Below are 19,558 nucleotides of genomic sequence, written 5' to 3' on the forward strand. Positions count from 1 at the left end.
GCAACACTGAGAATGACCCATTCAGGTAAAATCAATGTCTATAATGTCAGTGAGTCAACCCTTTAGTAATTCGAATAAAAAAAGTCATATGCATTATGAAAATGATAAAGGTACTTAGATGCTGTCAACAAAATTAAGAATGTAAAGTTAGTTATTAATTTAAAACTCATTGTCATTTAATAATTCTGTAAGAAAAAAAATATTTTAAAGATTGACAAGTGAGGACAAAATCTATCCATTTAACTATAACTATACACCCAAGTGTCAAATAAAAGTGCTGTTTCAATTATATTTTTAAAAAAATTATACCCAATATTTTTTATATTAATACAAAACATACATACATAAAGAAAAGTAACAAGCATAAAAAACTACTATTGTCTTTCTCGATATTTTTTAATTTTAAAGTAGATTTACAAGTTCAGTTAGAACAATGGCTCAGGAAATTCGAATGTAACCTCTTTGCCAGTGAGCTTCTTATAAACAGCAGCAAACGTATCAGTCTGAAAATAAAAAAAAGAAAACATTTAACACAAAAACTTCATAACATGCAATAACAGATATAAACTTTTTAAGAATGTGAACTCAGCATTATGCCTTTTATAAATAATCGGACTACTAATGTACACATCAGTGAGAGAGTTCTGTTATTTCACATGATTCAAAACTGTAGTCTCATCACTAGAGCCCGGAAGTTCAGGCAAAATGCCATAAATGCCTATTTCTGCCTTTTTTAAACGTTTTCTTCTGAAAATGCCTTTTTCGTTCCTTTTGTTCATAAATGCCTATTTCTGTCTAATTTAAAAAATTTCTGCAAAGCTTTTTGCGCTCTTGACCGAGCATAAGTGCAAAATGAAGAAATTTTGAAGTACAGAAATGGTTGACTGTCATCTGACGTATTGTAATGCATTTATAGAAATTAGGACTTTATTCCTTTTGTCTTATTAATATTTTTTCTCTGTCTCTTCGTGGCGTCACATTCGTCGTGGCGTCAGAAAACGTGGCGTCACCTTCGCCCGATGCGCTTTGCAAGGAGAGAGAGAAAGGGAGTGAAAAGATTGGAGTTATTTTTACTTACAGTCAATAGAATTTATTCTTACTTACGGCCCATATAGCCTACACCATCGAATTTCGAAATTTTGAGAAGAAGTATTTTATATCTCAGCACTTGGAGACATCTAAGCATAAAACAGCAAAAGATAAAAAAGATGGGAAAACATCGACTCTGATTTCCACCTGTTTTCAATTATCTTCTCGCAAATCGGAATTTGCAATGGATTTATGCAGATCATTTGTGGATGCCGGCATTCCGCTGTGGAAACTTGAAAATAAAAGTATACGAGCTTTTTTGCAAAAATATACGAATCAAAGTGTGCCTTGTGAATCAACTTTAAGGAAAACTTATTTAGATGACTGTTATACCGAAGTTCTTAAAACTATTCAAAATGAAATCGGAACGAAAAACATATGGCTATCTATAGATGAAACGACAGATGTAACTTGACGATATGTTGCGAATGTTATTGTTGGTGTTATGGACCCATTTGAAAAACATAAAATCTTTTTGTTGACATCTGAACAGTTGCAAAAGACTAACAGTACTACAATTGCACAGTTGTTCACTAATGCACTGGCTTTACTTTGGCCAAATGGTACTGAGCATGAAAGAGTGCTATTATTTCTTACAGATGCAGCCTCCTACATGAAAAAAGCTGGAAATGCCTTAAAAGTTTTATTTCCTAATATGATCCATCTAACGTGCCTTGCTCATGCATTGCACAGGATAGCAGAGGAAGTAAGAGGCCTCTATCCTGAGGTAGACTCGCTTGTTTCTAGTGTGAAAAAAGTTATTTGTGAAAGCCCCTTCAAGTGTTGAAAGAAATTGCACCAGACATTCAATTACCTCCTAAACCGATCCTTACGAGAACATGGATTTCAGCAGTCTCATACTACTGCACAAATTTTGAGGAAGTTACTCGAGTCCTTACCAGCTTTTCGGATGAAGAGGCAATATCCATAAGAAAAAGTAAAAATCTGCTTAGCAGTTCTAAAATAAAAAATGAACTGACTTTTATTTCAACTTATTTTGGGAAGCTCCCTGGAGCTATTGAACACATGGAAAAAAGAAATATGTCTTTGTCCGAGTCACTAAAGATTTTCGACAATACTATTGAAGAACTAATGTCTGTGCCTGGACCATCTGGTGACATAATAAGGAAGAAATGTGAAAACGTCATCTCTGCAAATACAGACTTTGAATGCATCAAGGACATTGCAAAAGTACTTTCTGGTGATACTACAGTTGAACTTACCATATCTCCTACCATGGCAAGTTGTTTTAGGTACGCGCCCATAACTTCTGTCGAAGTAGAAAGATCCTTCTCTTTGTTTAAAACTATATTGACTGACAGGAGACAAAATTTCTCTTTCGAAAATTTGAAAAAGCATCTAGTTGTGATGTGCAACAACAACCAATCATCAGAATAAATCTGCATACAATATTATTGTAAGTACGAGTTTTCAATTTTTATTTCGCACCTACGCAGTTAAGGATTTTTTTTTGTGCAATTATGTCCACTTCTTTTGTACTATTGCTACGACAGTCGAGTGAAATGAATATGTGGGTATACCGGATACTTCTAGCAACTTTTTTTATACCTTGGATACCTATATGGGCTTTTAGGCATTACCAACTACCATTTTGCTCCAATTTTAAGTGCCTTTTTTAAGTGCCTATTTCAAGCTTTTTAAATGCCTTTTTGCCTGCCTATTTTTGCATTTTTTATTGCCTGAAATTCCGGGCTTTACTCATCACATGTATATCATAAATATCTTAAGATTTGTTTAGAAACTTATAAATAAATAAAAGGAGATTTTGACGTGAGAAAAAAATACCTTAGGCACCTACCAAAGACTAGAAAATTTTAAGTGAAAAAAAAAAAAAAAAAGACAAATTTACAGTACACTGTTTATATTGCATCAGTGAGAGAGTTCTTTTTATTCATCAACTTCATAATTTTTTTCTCATCATTTGCATAAACATAACGTAATCCAATAATTACAAATAAACACCCAGCTTCAGTAGGATATAATTTAGGTTAATAGTGAATTACTGGTAAGATAACATCAGTGAGAGAATCACCAACTTCATAATTATCTATTATCATTTGATTAAACATCACATCGAAAAATTACAAAAAAATACGAATTTTTATTTGTATATTCAGCTGAATTCCAGATATTAGAAAAGATAACATCAGTGAGAGAGTTCTATTTATTCATCAACTTCATAATTGATCTATCATCATTTGCATTATCATTACATAATTAATTCAATAATAACAAACAAATATAAACTACACATTCAGTTCTGTCCAGGATATCAGAGAATTGAAGATGCTAGTGAGAGAATTTATTTATAACATAACTAATCTATCAAAGAAGAAAACAGGCTCTGGGAAATTATACTTTTTGTATTCTGTAAACTTCATATTTTAAAAAAATCACTTTGACAATATATGAAACAATTAGAACCATAAAAAGAATTAAAAAGTAACAAAAGTGCAAAGAGAAAAACAATAAAAATCATCTGAAATTTCGGTTCAACATACAATAATACTCTGTTGTAATAAATAATTACAACAGAGTTCCCTTGACCAGAGCTTGCTCATTATCATACTGCATGCTAATTCAGGACACTAAAAAATTCTCCACATTTAACATCAGTGAGAGAGTTCTATTTATTCATAGGTTTCATATTCTCCTTTTCATCATTTGCAGTCATAAAAATAAACTAAATTTCAAATTAAATTTTATTTGAGGATAGAATCTTGTTTATCACTTGAGCAAATACTAAAGAACCATGAGATTTAACATCAGTGAGAGAGTTCTATTTATTCATATATTTCATAATTTATTCCTCATCATTTGAACATGATTCTATTAGAATTTTTCTTCACATCATATAGTTTCTGTACATGATACTAAAAAAACTCAGGGTAATACATTCGCAGTAATTTCAAATACATAAATGGGATACGGATGAAAATAGATTTAGAGGAAATAAACATCAGTGAGAGAGTTCAATTTACTCACAGAATTCATTTTCTTTTTATTCATCACGTTTATAAACTAGTCATGAATGGAACAGAAGGCAAAAAATTTCAACTCGATAAAAGAGTTCTCAAATTAGCCTGAATAAAATTCATCTAAACTATTTCTTTAATTTCAATTCCATGAGCACAGCATTTAACTCATTTTGTAAAATGAACTTTTGAATTAAAGGATCATAAAAAAACATTTGATAAAATTTTCTTTATAAGGATATATACAGGGTGCGTAGCCAAATTTTTGAATAAAAAATAAGCACTTTTTAAAAACTTTTCAAGCACTCAAAAAATTCATATTGAATCAATGATATTATTGAAAAACAAAAACTTTTTATGAACAGTTTTAGCATTAAAAAAAAAAAAAAAAACTCAAAAAGAAAACTCAAATCGAAACAATCAGTACTTTCCCACATCACCAAGTGAATTCAACTTGACTCTGAACTCAGAACAAAAGTACCCTTACCCCCTACATCAAAAAGTGTTAGAAGTAAAATAAAATAAACAAGAATAAAATTATAAATAAAAAATTTAATAAGGATCTGACTCTATCCGAACTGGAGCACCCTGGTTTCAGTTTCGAGCGTGAGTCATAACGTGGGTATGACATGAAGTCCGTGTGAATGATAACGTAGCAAACACCCCATTTTTCGTGAAATGCAGGGGATCCGCCAGATATCACTGAAGGAAAAAAAAAATTATTCGTGAAAAAAATAGCACTTTTTAAAAACGGCAGCTGAAAAAAGCACCTTTAAAAGCTTTTAAAAATGAAATCTCCCAAAAAGCACCTTTAAGTACTTTTTACAAACGCTATGCACCCTGATATATGTTTGAAAAGCATTAGCTTGGTTTCCTCAGCTGTATAAGAATTTTAATAGTTAAAAGTATTAAGTGACTAAAACACTGATGTATAGATAAAAACCACCACAATAGCTATCTATATGCCTAGATACTTCGGCACGAGACCTTTAATTAAAAAGGCTGCGAAACTGCACATTAAATAGTTATAATACACTCACGATTAGTATAAGAACTGGAATGAAAGACGCAATAAGAAAATGAGCATTGAATTTCTTTTTACTATGATTACTATTTAACAAGAGATCAGATAACATTTTCAGCATAACTTCATAAGAGTTGGATTGTTTTCTCATCATGGATACTGATTTCTAACTCAGCACAATTCCCCACACAATTATTCCTAAATTATAGACAATTAAACAACTTTTCGACTATCTTACTGTACAGTAATTGAAATCAGATATAGCTATCCTCAGAAAAAAAATCAGAGTTGGATTGATATCATCATCAAAAACCATAAATTAAAGCATACAGCACCTTTAATGAAAATATTCAGGGTTGCCACTCAAATCTGGAGAAAAAAAAATTCCTTGTACATGTTATTATATTAAGAGGAAACAACAATTAGTGCGCTCATGTGTGAGCTATATTAGGCTAACTATACTTATTAGTTTCAATTGCTGGAAACACAGCTGAACATACACAAATAATGCTATGGTAAATGAAATAGTTTAGTATAGCTGAAATATCATGGTTAAATATCCCATAGATAATGCTTTGAGTGGTTTTAAAAAAAAAAAAAAAAATTCCCTGTATTTTCCTAATTTGTAACGAAAAAAATCAAAATTCCCTGTTATTTTAGGTAATTTTTAAATTCCCTGTACTTTCCAGGTTTTCCCTGTTCTCCATGTGGAGTGGCAACCCTGATATTCCATAGATGAAATAAAAAAGCAGCTTATCAGACACTAGCATCACATACAGCATAACTTCAAATAATCCATTGAACAAATAAAATAGGATGCGAATGATTTAGTCAAATGAGGAAACTCATTAAAAATAAAAATGCTCTCTATTATTGATTATTATAGTTCAGTTACTAAGAAATAATAACTAAGTTTCAAAGGTACTTATCGAAATCCGTATTTATTTAAGTGTTATATTTAACCTTTTAAACCAAAATACAATTACTAAAAAATGTTTATATCTGTAATATGCTAATCCAGGGTTGCCACAGAAAAAAATTAACAAAATAGTAGCTTTTAGTAGCTTAAAGCATGAAAATAGTTGCCTAAATAAGAACAAAAATTCGCGGGCTGCAGGTTTTCAACCCAATTATGTTAAAAAAATAATGCTAGGAGTACAGAAAAGTCCCTTTCCTGAAAATAGTTGCTTTTTTAGTCTCTTCAGGGACAAAAAGTTGCCAGTCACCCCATGCTGAAAATAGTTGCATTTTAGTCGCCTGTGGCAACCCTGTAATCATATTGTAGGGAAAAATAACAACTGTACATTAAAATTGAAACTAGCAGATAAAAAAACTTACTTTATGTTCTATATTAGTCTGCTGTGTTTTATCTAAATGTACTTTCATTAGTCTAGATCCATCTAAACGCACCCTTATCCTTTTGCCTACTATTTCAGCAGGGAATACTAGATCTTCAAGAATGGCGTCATGAACAGCAGTAAGAGTACGGCTGAAAAACAAAATATTCAAATAAATATTCTGAAACTTTTGATTTAATAGGGGGAGAGCAGTAATTGATATCATACCTCCTGGGCCTCTTTTGCTTATTCTTCACCTTCATTTTCCTTGTGGGTTTAGGCAGAATTGTTCTTCGAGCAATAAAGACAACATGTTTGCCACTGAATTTCTTTTCCAGTTCTCTCACAAGTCTAGCTTGAATTTTTTGAAAGGATTTTAATTGAGGGACAGGGACAGAAATAACTAAAGCCTGCAGAGGACAAAAATAAGCAAATTAAAAAAAAGCAAGTGAAACTATCTTCATACCTGCCAACATTGGAGAAATAAAATAACGGGGATTTTACGAGACATTTTTTCGGTTATGAGTTAAGCTTTAATACAGGGTTTCTTAACCTGTGGTTCATGGACCCCTAAGGGGTCCATGAGTCTTATTTTGGGGGTTCGCTGACTACTCCTAATTTTTAAAACGTTTTGAAGCCTACCCATTGCTTGTAAAGCGAGCTATGGTAGCTATAATTCCGTTTGTTACATTGTATCTTTGCGAAGCGAGATTTTCCATTCAACAATAAAAACAAAACATCGAAATCAATTAAATGTTGAGCATGATATGAGCGTTGTCTTGTCGAAAGCCATCTTCCAATTCAATTTATTAATTAAGGAAAATCAGCAGCAACCTTCACATTAAAAATTTTAATATTAAAAATGTTATATACTATTAAAATAATAAAATTAAATGTTTTCTAATAATTGATGTTTTTGCAATTATTTTTTTCATAGGGGGGTGGTCCATGACTTCTTAAAATTTTTTAAAAGTGGTCCATTATACCGAAAAGGTTAAGAAACACTGCTTTAATACATCATGCATAATCACAAGAGTCAAAAAGAGAAATTCAAAATATAAGCATTTACATTTAACGAAATAAAAAATATGTATATAAATCTTAACCTAAGAGATTTTTTAAAACCGTTATTTATAATCACTCAAACTATAAACACTCAATATACTGCAGTACTGGCAATCTGTTGAAGAATAAGCATTTCTGCAAGTGTATATTTTATCGCTAATGTTTTTTTTATTTTATAATTTCTTCAACAAATATGAAGAAATTTGAAAATACACAGGTAAACAGGAGATATTAGTAAAATACAGGAGACTTAGCAGGTAGGCATGTTGCAACCCCCCCAAATTAAAGTATTTTAAAGCTTTTCCTCACAATATATGTACAGTGTGCAAAAAAAGTATAACACTGGAAATAAGGGGAAAAAATGGACTGAAGGACGATGGTTTGAGGTATTTAGTGGATGACATTTTAAGCTACAAAATCACAAAAACGTATTTTCTCTACATACCTCTTTTACAACAGATTCATATTCTGCCTCAACCAATATAGGGGGTAGCCCCACCTAGGATATATGGTCCGAATGGTTTGGTCAGGAAAGTGAGCATAAGTTTGAGCCCCAATATCATACCTTTGTTACTTTTTAAACTTTTCAAGCGAAGGGAAATTTTTTTACTTAGTAAAAAAAAAAAATTAGAATTGTAAAGTACACACAATTTTAATGTGTGCATTTTTACATGGCAAAATACAAAATTTGATTGAAATCGACAGAATAGTTGCTGAAAAGTCTTTAAAATTAGATCTCGCAAACTGACCAATTTTGCAATGTAAAATTGCACACTTTCGACTATTATGAAATAATACAACCGAAAAATAGTTTCTTTGTGATAAAGTCTAGTAAACACTTATTTTTAATACTTTAAGTTAGTAGAGAACAATTTTAAGAAAGAGTTAAATTTCATCAGAAGTATCATAGGCACAAATCTACAATTCACGCAAATCAGACAGTATATTATTTGGAGCAGTCTAATATTTTCTTTATCGCTTGCATTCAGAATTACGTCCCATAATGTATAATCATAAATATCAGAAAGTACTGACATCATTACAAGCCCTAGATCTGGAAAATGAGTCTATGGAAATGAAATGATTTTAAAACGACAAGAATCACCTATATTTCGGAATAAGCTTGTGTTCACGCACAATCAAATTCACCAGAACCAATTAGGTTAGTACATACCAAGCCAAAAACTTGGACAACTAATTAGCTAGCTAAGAAAACAGAGATTCTAGCATACTTAACTTTGAAACCAGAATACATAAGCTTGCATTCAGAATTACGTCCCATAATGCATAATCATGGATATCAGAATGAATAGATCATCATTGCAAGCAGCAGAATATTTAATAACTTTAAATAGTCATTTATAAAAAAATGTAACCAGAATTATGTCCCAATTTACATAACGTCATTCAGGTTTAAATATATCACTTTGAATTAGTAGACTGAATGAGCAAACATAACAAGAAATAACAAATCTTTTTTACTCAGTTGACATAGTTATCTACATAATCAATTCAGGAGAACGAAAGTGTTAAGCATCATGGTAAAAAAGATGTGGTTGATAAGGGAGAAAAAATAAAGAAAACCGTAATAAAGGACACACACTAAGATTATTTTACCAGAATTAATTAGGTTGGGAGATATCAAGCCAAAAAACTTTGAAAACCCTAATTAGCTGAGAAAACAGAGGTTCTAGCTTCTTAACCACTATCACAACATATAAGCTTGCTTTCAGAATTACGTCCCATAATGAATAATCATAGATATCAGAATGTATAGATCATCATAGCAAGCTGCAAAATATTCAATAGCTTAAAATAAAGAGTTATTCATAAAAATTTGCAATCAGAATTACGTCCCTATTAGTATAATCACGTGATTCAGGTTTCAAATATCATCATTCTGAATCAGAAATCAGAACAAGAAATAGCAAATCTTTCTTTTACTCAGATGACATAGTTCTACATAATCAATTCAGGAGAACGAAAGTGTTAAACATCATGGTTAAAGAGAAGTGGTTGACATGGAAGGGAAGAAAAAACAATGAATGACACACATTCAGATTATAATGTTCTCAACAGCCAGTTCTGGAGAACAAAAGTGGTGGTTTAAAAAATAAGCTAAAATTAAAAATAAATTTGCTAAAGAAGTCTTTGAACTCAGATAATATAATACTCTACACAAGCATTTCAGGAGAACGAAAGTATTGAAACATCATTGTTCAGAATATAAAAAAAGTACAACAAATGAAGAGCTTAGTGGAAGAACTAGTGGAATTGACACTTTAGCGAATTTGAGCAAACAAGTGCTAACATTTATTTACTCCTCCTTTTTGCATTTCCCTTCAATCTATGCTTTAAGCATGTTTGAGAAGCAAGTTTGTCATAAATTTTTGGGGTCTGTTAATTTTATTCCAACTCCAATAAAGAGAGATTGCTTGATATCACGGCAAGAATTTAGCAATTTTTTAATTTATAGCTGCTTTTCTTAGCTGCAGATCCAAATATTTCTTACTCCCCGTAGCTTAGTGCTTAATGCCAAGCAAGAGATTTTCTAGGCTTATTTATAACTATTTGCTGTTAAGTCGCTTAACTAATCCTTCAAGTGAGTATCTCCGGATTCAACAGATTTAGCAAAATAAATATCATATAATTAAATGAAGCTAAAGTAAGAGCTTTCCTCGAGGAACCCCAGTTTTTTCTCTCCATACATGTCACTTAACCAGCTATACCACTAAGCTCTTCAAATATTAAATACTGGTCTACACACTTTTAATAAAAATCTAAAGCAACAGAAAAGAATTTTTAAAACCTTTTAATTACACCAGTTTAAGAGCTGGTACAATGAAGAGGTAGAAGTTAAGAATATAGTCACTGGTTAAAAGAACCAAATTTTTCATTTAAATAGACTTTATTAGATTTACCCTAAATTCTCGATTTCCATAATAAAATTAAAACACTTCTCTTTAGTTTCAAACAACAAGCTTCATGCTAGATTTACACGGCAGATAATCTATATCAATGCAAAATTCAATTTATTTAAATTACATGAATACAAATTTTGATATTTGATTTTATTACATTCATAAAAGTTTTGACATCAGATTTTAAAATTCATGTGAATACGATTTTCAATGTATAATATATAAGTCACTTATCACAATAAGGGTAATAAATGACTTAAATCATGCGAATATGAAAAACTTGTCAATTGATAGAAAAAAAGGGTAAAAAATTATTTTTTTCACTTGATTATTCAAGAAAGACAAACCTTCAATTAAGAGGTGTATTTTTTTTAGTAACACTAAATTCCCCCCCTAAATGAATCTGTTAATGTGTAACAACTGCTCCCGTCCAAACCAGACACAAGAACATCATATTTCGTCATCAAAGATTAAATAGAGGGAAATACATTAGTTTCCTTAATGTAAGAAAGTTCATAGACTGAATATATATACATCAAGGCCTGGTTTCATAGGACAGGACGTCATCAGCTGGAAATCAGCGCTAACCTCTGATTGGTCCATTTGTGAATTTGATAGTATACGTCATCAAGTTCAAGATGAGCGTTCGATGACGTACACTATGAAACTCACAAATGGACCAATCAGAGGTTAGCGCTGATTTCCAGCTGACGGCGTCCTGTCCTAAGAAACCAGGCCTTCAGATAGATATGAAAGATGCTTAACTCAGCTGATTAAAGATTTCCGTAAATATAAGAAATAAACATATTCTAGGGAATTAATGTTATAGATCCTATACAGAGCTACCATGCACAAATTTGATACACAAAGTTTGAAAAAACATAATTTGATCTCTTAGAAAATTTAAAATATACATATAACTGCCAATGGAATCAAATGAGACTTCTAGATTTGGACTAACTTTAACTACATTCAAGCAAATGTATCAGCAAAAAAATCTACATCACCACAGTAAATTTTCAATGAGAATTGTAACAATCAATAGGAATAGACTAGATAAAAAATTATTTCTGTAATTATAATATTCGCATCTTCTAATTGAATTTTTTTGCTGCATCATTATATGGAAAACGCTCTATATCTACTTTTTCATCGGCTATTATATTTATTTGGCTGAAAAATATCCGTATTTGCTTTGACCGTTTCTTCCGACATTTGTTTCATTTGTCTGTTACGTTCATGCAAAGAAAATGTAAACGTCTTACACGAAGAAACCTTACCTACGGTGAACACGCGGTCGCAGAGAAATGTGTTCCGTGGTTCGGTTGGTGCTCTGCTGTTCGCAACAGCTATGAACAATACTGATAAATAGGGAAGCTAGATAACAAGGACCGATGTTCAAATTAATGAAAGTTTAAGGAAGAAAAGTTAAACGTATTTTATATATAGTGGCAAAAGACGAAATTTATTCCAAAATTGAATTTTGTAATTTAGTTTTTTTTTATTGCGACAAAAGAAAAAAATAGGCGAGATTCTCGAGCTGTAGTGATAACACTGCTAAATAGATTTGCAGCTTTTGAAACTCTGCCCAAAACAGTAAAAAGTATATAGGAACTGACAGTGATAGGAAAATGTATTTTTACTAACATCTTATTAATTTACATCTCACATGCACTTTAAGATCAGACATCTAAAAAATAATTTATGTTAGAAAACTTGAATGAAAAATTTAGAGCAATTAAAATAAATAAAGAATAAAGACTAAAAATCTAACATACCTTTTTTCCATCCACATCAACTTCTTTAGCACCAACTATGTACAATTCTCGCAGTTGAGCTTTCAAATCGCTGTTTAATTCAAGCTCTAGAAGAGCCTATGGAGCAGAGTAAAGCATGTTAAAGACTAATAAAGCATCAATGAATTACAATCAATTTAATTTATCCGTAACTTAATGTAGAACTGTAGATTACAAATTTTATGAAAATATTTAATCAGTAAGAAATTTTTAACACAAAACTGGATCCTCTCTGGAGAACGAGATTGTATTAATATCGATCAACAATTCGATTAAGTAACTTTAGCTCATGACATAATCTAGGATTAATTTCCATAATTTACGAACAATTTTTGCTTATAAACTAATTCAGTAGCAAGAGAAATATTGTAACACCAATTATGAATGCACTAGAATACTAATAGAGTTAACAAATCCAAGATGAGTTAATACCATTTATTACTAACTGACTAAACTAACCAATAAATCATACAATATTTAAGGATATATTAATAAAAGTTAAGCTTTACATAAACATTTATACATAATAAAAATGGGAAATTAACCTAATTATTTTAATTATTACAACTCTGAAATATGTAAACAACAAGTTAAGTTTAAGAATTAGAGAACAAGACTAAATCTCACAATTTCTGTTTTTCAACATCTTTTAAATTGGTAACATAGTTTATTAAAAATTAATCAAAAGAGGCTTCCCCATCAGAGATATAATTTTATTTCATAATAACTTCAATGTAGGTAAGGATACTCATCACTGGGGAAGCTTATAAATTAATAACAACAAAACATACTTGAGATATTGTATTTTCCAATTCATCGGGCTTTTCATTATGGGGTTTCAAAATCTTAGCTCCAATGGCATACATCTAAATAGCAAGAAATAATTATCATAAAAAATAGACAAAATAAGAAAAACAAACGGTATATTTTAATAAATTTGATATATGCATTAAAGTTGTCAAAGAAATAACAATATTTACTGTTTTAGGTTAATAAGAACAACACAAATTTAACTTATTCCTGGAGATACCATATAAACATGAAAACAACAATCACTTTTAATCAAGATTTTGGGAACCAATTTAATTATATGAAGTATATATTCGGATAAAATAATAACTAAAAAAGAACTATACCTAGTTATTGTAAAGGAATTATGAATAATTAGTATATAAATATGCTTAATACTCACGTTGAATGCTGTACAGTTTTCGCTTTACACCTTTGCCGACATAACAGATTTGGGTTATGGTCGAACGTTACGGTTATGAAGTAACTCTGACCGAGGTAGCTACTATTTAAAAAGACTAAATATTTTGACAAATACTTTAACTTCTATTAATATTTCTAATCGGAACATTTGAAAAATATTGCGTAGCGCTGATGGTTGTCCTTTCGGTAAAATTGCGTTTCTTGGATTAAATTGGTTTAAAAGAAGAATAATAATAAAAGTAAAAAAACTAGAGATATGAATTTAAAATTTGTGTTCTTGCAATTTGTAATATTTTTAGTATAAACTTAATTTTCAGTTTAAATTAATTTTCATTATATTATAATTATTTGAAACTCAAAATGGAAATGCTCAGCTTTCTTCATTAGTTTTAGTTTATAATTTATTTTATCCATATTATTAAAAAAAAAAATGATTATTAGATTTTGAAATGCATTTTTCTTTTTATATTCCTAACATGGTTCCCAGCAGATCACCGAAGTCAAGCATCACTGGCTACGGTCAGTGTGCGGGTGGGTGATCACTTGGATCAGTCTGTGTAGAGACCGAGGGTGTGCGGTATTGGTCCTCCTTAAACTGTGCTATCGTAAAGTGCTCGACTTCGCGCGCAGGTCGTCGGCTACCGAAGCGGGGGTGCCATCCCCTCCGCAGAGGATCAAAATTGTGATGGCATGTCTTCGGATCCTCCTCCGGGATGTTTCCCAGACCGTCGCCAATAGCCCATTGTGCAGCTCTAGTGCGACGTAAACTAGCAACAACAACAACTTTTTATGTTCCTTAAGAAAATTGAAATAGTATCTTACCTTTATACAGATAATTTAAAAGAATTCCGAAAATTCAATATTTTTAATTCACCATTTATTTTGGGAGATGGAAATGGGTTACAGGTGGCGTAGAGTTAAACTCTCTTCCTGTGTTAATACTTTCCACGTTTTCATGATTAGCGCGTGTATAGTCATACAAGAAGGAAGTACGTTAGTTTCTATCTCGTTTTTCAAATAGGCTAAAAACTTTTAAGTTAGAAAACTATACGGAGCTAAAAACTGAATTAAACATGGTTTTTAAAGAAAAAGTAAGTATTCTCACCCTCTGGGACTGGACTCAAAATCTTTAACAAGAACTTTTATATTTATTGCAATTTTGGATTGTCCAGAAAAGATGTTAAGTTTATTGGGAAATTTTGAGAAATACTCGCCCTAGGGCAGAAATAAAAACAGACTCTTCTGATGCTTTAAAAAACCTATCTAGTGACACCTGATTTAAATCTTTCTACACTCCCTGGTGCTAGGGTTGTCTCCCAAGAGATGAAGTTTTCTGGAGCAGGGGCAAGGGTTAATATCATTGAATGTTTGTTTTATATTTCACACATGCATTTTTACATTTTTCATTTGGCCCTGATGCCATCCAGGGCATTATATTAGTCCGATCAGAACGGGAAATTGAATCCCGTTACAAGTAGAAGGCTAATATTATAGTTACTACAGGGACTGCAATCCAAGCAGAAAGGAAGAAAACAGAAGAGAGAATTTGTCCCGCAGTGGACTGATCGTTAAAACACAGTTCCCAGCAGATCACCGAAGTCAAGCATCACTGGCTACGGTCAGTGTGCGGGTGGGTGACCACTTGGATCAGTCTGCGTAGAGACCGAGGGTGTGCGGTATTGGTCCTCGTTAAACTGTGCAACCGTAAGGTGCTCGACTTCGCGCGCAGGTCGTCGGGCTACCGAAGCGGGGGTGCCATCCCCTCCGCAGAGGATCAAAATTGTGATGGCATGTCTTCGGATCATCCTCCGGGATGTTTCCCAGACCGTCGCCAATAGCCCATTGTGCAGCTCTAGTGCGACGTAAATTAACAACAACAACAACAACAAGAGAGAATTTCCTTCCACCAAATATCGAAAGCGAGAAGAAAAAAGATTTTTCTTTCTCTAAATTCATTTTTCCTTTTATAATTGAAATATAAGTTTTATGGAATTTCTAAATATCGCCACAATAGATGAAAGAGTTGTTGCTGTAACTAATTTACGTCGCACTAGAACTGCACAATGGGCTATTGGCGACGGTTTGGGAAACATCCCTGAGGACGATTCGAAGACATGCCATCACAATTTTGATCCTCTGCAGAGGGAATAGTTGTAGCCCGATGATCCGCACGCGAAATCGAGCACTTTACGGTAGAACAGTTTAACGAGGACCAATACCGCACACCCTCGGTCCCTACGCAGACTAATCCAAGTGGTCACCCACCCGCACACTGACCTTGACTGTGATGCTTGACTTCGGTGATCTGCTGGGAACCGTGTTTTAACGATCAGTCCACTGCGGGACATAGGTGAAAGAAGTCAAATTTTTTGATAGTTTCTTTTTGTAATAGTTTACTAACGTAAAAATAAAAAATGCTTTTGCGTCATAGCTTTTTATAAGTAATATTTTCCCACCGAATTTTTTTAAGCATTTAGTATTTTTGTTTTCATGAATCCGTTGCTGGTTTTCAGTGTAATATTACACGATATGATATTTTGCGCACTTCTTTTTCACGCAATATTTTATTATTATATGTACGTATATATATTAACTCCGGCAGGCACTTCTTGCTTTTGCTGTATCATTTTGGACTCTGCATCTTGAATGCATGCTGGTAAAGAGAAAAGTAAATAGCCTTAAAACAGGTAAGGGATGAAAATTGTCATTCACTCCCAGGTGGATGATTACTTCATTCAGGGTACATTACAGGGTACTTCATTCAGGGTACAGGGTGTTAATGTTAAACATTTTAATCAACGAAAAAACAGAACCAATATTGGGAATAAATGTATTATTTTTAATTACTGATAAATTTTGTGACAGAAAAAAAATTAAAGCCTGATAGATTTCAGAATTTTAGAAACGCCTTCTAGTTTTACCAATCAAATAGGTTTCGATGTCTTTCATACCACCTGTCTCATTTGTGATTCAACATTATCATTTCTGTTTCGTTCTTACTTAATATTAATATGATTGCGACAGTTAATTTGCATACCTCTTTTACTACATTTTTCGAGGAGTTTAAAAATATAATATTGAGGATTTTAACTGAAATTTGCTTTTTTTGTATGCCTCTTTCATTACGTCATCATCACATCCACACGCAACTGTCTCCTCTAAAAATGAGATTGCAAAACAAACGTGTGTAGTTATTTAATTTCATATTCAAAAGTAATTGTTTTTTGAATTGACAATTTCAGTCATTTTAGATATTTTTAAGTGCTATTTAAAACTGCTGCATATCACATGAAAGCATTGAATATATAATTTGTACACTTTTAAAGTAAAACAAAAGGAAAATTCTGATCCTTAGAAACAGATATTAAATAGTCTAATGATCGAATGAAGGGGTTAAAAAAAAAAACTTTTTTATCTTTTAAACTAAAAAATTTATTTATAAATAATTTATTAATACTTAAATTGCTTGAAAGATGATATGTTTCATTCTAATGACAATGAAGTTTTTTGTTTTATTCAGTCATTTATTTATATTTATTATGCCCGATAATGCAGAAGGAAGCATTTTGGGCTTCTGAGGGCCCTTGTCATCTCGGGGCCCCAAGCTACAGCTTATACGTAAATCCGGCCTTGGTAAATGATGTCCAGTCTGTTTCTTTCTTTTTTTGTTAGGTGATTAGCAATTAAATTAGAAATGTTTTAAAACATTAAGCTAATGCATTACTATATTATTTAATATTTTTAACGAAAGCTGCTTATTATTTCTTGTAACAGCATATTCCATTATTCAATATTATGAATATTTCGTTTTTTTGTTTTTTATACTTATTATTTAAAAGATAAATACAGAAAGCATCACTATTAAAGTAACTTAAAAAATTATTAAATTAAAGATATTAAAATATGAAAAAATTATCAGTTTGTGAAACTAACAAATCTTCTCTTTTTTTTTAAACTTCAATTTATTTTAAACGATTCATTTCGCAACAAGTCACTACTCACAATTATGTGAACCAAATAAATAATTAGGTGATCAGCAAATGTCGTCGAATACGGAATAAATTATTCGGAAAATCAATAAAACAATATGCTTGTTTCGTGTCCTAATTTTTTTTTAAAGTACCAATTTTTCTTTACTTAAAGAAAAATAAAATAAAACTCTTTTTGGATTGTATAAAAAGTATGAAAGTCAAAAATCTTAATAATTACTATATTAATATAAATTTGAGGTCCACTTTTATTTTCGATGTTGAGCTGGAATAAAAGATTATTACTGATGTAACGAATGTTTGAATTAGAGTTGTACCATATCCTAAAATTTTACTGGGTTTGAGTACCCCATAAATAAAGAAAAGAAAAGAGAGACTTTGCAGTGAACGAGCCAGTAGACAATGCCAACCTTCATCTATCAAAAGGTATCTCAAAATTGAATCAAGTTATCATGTCTTATATATAAGTGAATTGATGTTAAAAAATAGTAGTGGTAGTTACGCCACAATTCATCCCCTCTGTATTTGTGAAAGACCAGGAGAGCTGGATTAAGGTCACCAGGTTTTGAGCTTTAGCCATGAGAGTTGTATTAAGTTCATGGCTGTGTGTAGTGAATCGATGTTTAATAATCATATTGGTAGTTACACCACATGTTTTTAATAAATTTTGTGATTTAAGTCTGTTATTAAACACACCAAAATAAAATTTATAATTTTAGTTCCAAATTGCATAACCTAAGGTAAAAATATAAATAGAGACAAGTTTTCTAATATAGTGAAGATTTCAAGGAGAGGGAATCCATCAAAACTAAAAAATAATCATTTCACAAAAAAAAAATATTCAATTTAAATATCAAAAAAAAAAAAAAAAATTTCAACAATTTCAGTTCAATTGTTACAACTTTGATCCAGACATAAAAAGTACATCCTAAGAAATAAGATTAGAAATATGATTTTCATAACCATATAACATATATTTTTGGTCTCAATTCCTTTAATTTAAGGAAAACATTTTAATTTAACTCATCATTTTGGGTAAAAATAAGGTAAATATTTTGAATAAGAGGTAAAAACAATCTACCATGGCAAATAATTTTAATAAAATGTTTCTGATGGTCAATTGAGCTAATACAAAAAAAAAAAAAAAAGTCAACTACATTTCTGGACTGCATTTCTTAATTAGTGGTTACATTTAAAAGAATAAAGTTTTTTTTTTTAAATAAAAACGTAAAAAAATTGCCAAAGGAAGTAAAATTTTAAATTATATAAAAACAGGAAGACTGAAAAAGAATTTCGTAGTTCGAACACAAAACCTAACTTTCGTCACTATTTGTATAATAACATTTACAGGATTTAGATTGGTCATTTTATTCAACTATATCACTATATAAAATTATTTTGAAAAAAGTAGTAAAGAATATTTGCAAAATTCTAATGCAAAGAGTGTTAATTTAAACCTCTTAGGCTTTGATCGAACTGCTGCAGAATTTTTAAAGTTTTTGCTATCAGATAAACAACACTAAATATGTATAATGGTTATTAAACAACAAATTATTTAACATTATTATTTATATATGGTACAATTTGAAGGTTTCATGGAGCTTTCATTAACAAATGCTAGTATCTTTTTACATTTATCAGTTAATTTTTGACATCAAATAATTTACATACATTTCTTTCCTTTTTGTTACTTTAGATACGACTTTTAATATTGATAAAATCAAAATTTAAAAAAACTTAACAACACTGTGAATATAGGGATAAATGTCTCAAGAAAAAAAAGAATCATGCCAATCCTGGATAAAACTGAAGTTATATAATCGAAACTATCGAAAATAGATAAACTTTTATTAAACATTTTCTTAATCAGATGGAATGAAAAAAAAAAGGTAAAAAAGTCATCTGCAAAAGCACTGGTAATACAATTCTATTCTACCATTTAGCAAAACTATAAAACATCAGTCATTATTAGACAATTGTGTTTCTTTTAAAAAATGATATTTTAAAATTGAAGCAATAATCAACATTTATAGACTGCATGTTTTAATATTAATTGATATTAATAAAAAACAAAGGCTTTCAAACTGAAGGTATTCAAATTATAATTTGACATAATTAAATTTAACCTA

At 30.9% G+C, this 19,558-nt stretch overlaps 1 protein-coding gene and 1 non-coding gene across 4 annotated transcripts; both read right to left on the reverse strand.

The window, feature by feature from the left end:
• Nucleotides 1–377: 377 nt before the first annotated feature.
• RpS7 (ribosomal protein S7) lies at nt 378–13,456 on the reverse strand. 3 transcript variants are annotated; one of them, XM_043048520.3, is made up of 6 exons: nt 13,421–13,456; nt 13,020–13,094; nt 12,211–12,306; nt 6,675–6,856; nt 6,448–6,598; nt 378–503 (listed from the first exon to the last, which is right to left on the reverse strand). In XM_043048520.3, the coding sequence occupies exons 2-6, from the start codon at nt 13,092–13,094 to the stop codon at nt 426–428; spliced, it is 582 nt and encodes a 193-aa protein (XP_042904454.1). In that variant the 5' UTR covers nt 13,421–13,456; the 3' UTR covers nt 378–425. The 3 variants fall into 3 exon arrangements, with proteins under 3 accessions (XP_042904454.1, XP_042904455.1, XP_071036262.1); XM_043048521.3 differs by having other exon boundaries at nt 13,365–13,456; XM_071180161.2 differs by having other exon boundaries at nt 13,209–13,456.
• On the reverse strand, nt 8,989–9,056 carry LOC147816283 (small nucleolar RNA SNORD36). Its single transcript, XR_015430373.1, has one exon. It is a non-coding gene; the product is annotated as a small nucleolar RNA SNORD36 (small nucleolar RNA).
• Nucleotides 13,457–19,558: the final 6,102 nt, after the last annotated feature.

The sequence above is a fragment of the Parasteatoda tepidariorum genome, chromosome 1 (assembly GCF_982258835.1).
Source record: "Parasteatoda tepidariorum strain Cologne lab strain chromosome 1, Ptep-v5.0, whole genome shotgun sequence".
Taxonomy (NCBI): domain Eukaryota; kingdom Metazoa; phylum Arthropoda; class Arachnida; order Araneae; family Theridiidae; genus Parasteatoda; species Parasteatoda tepidariorum.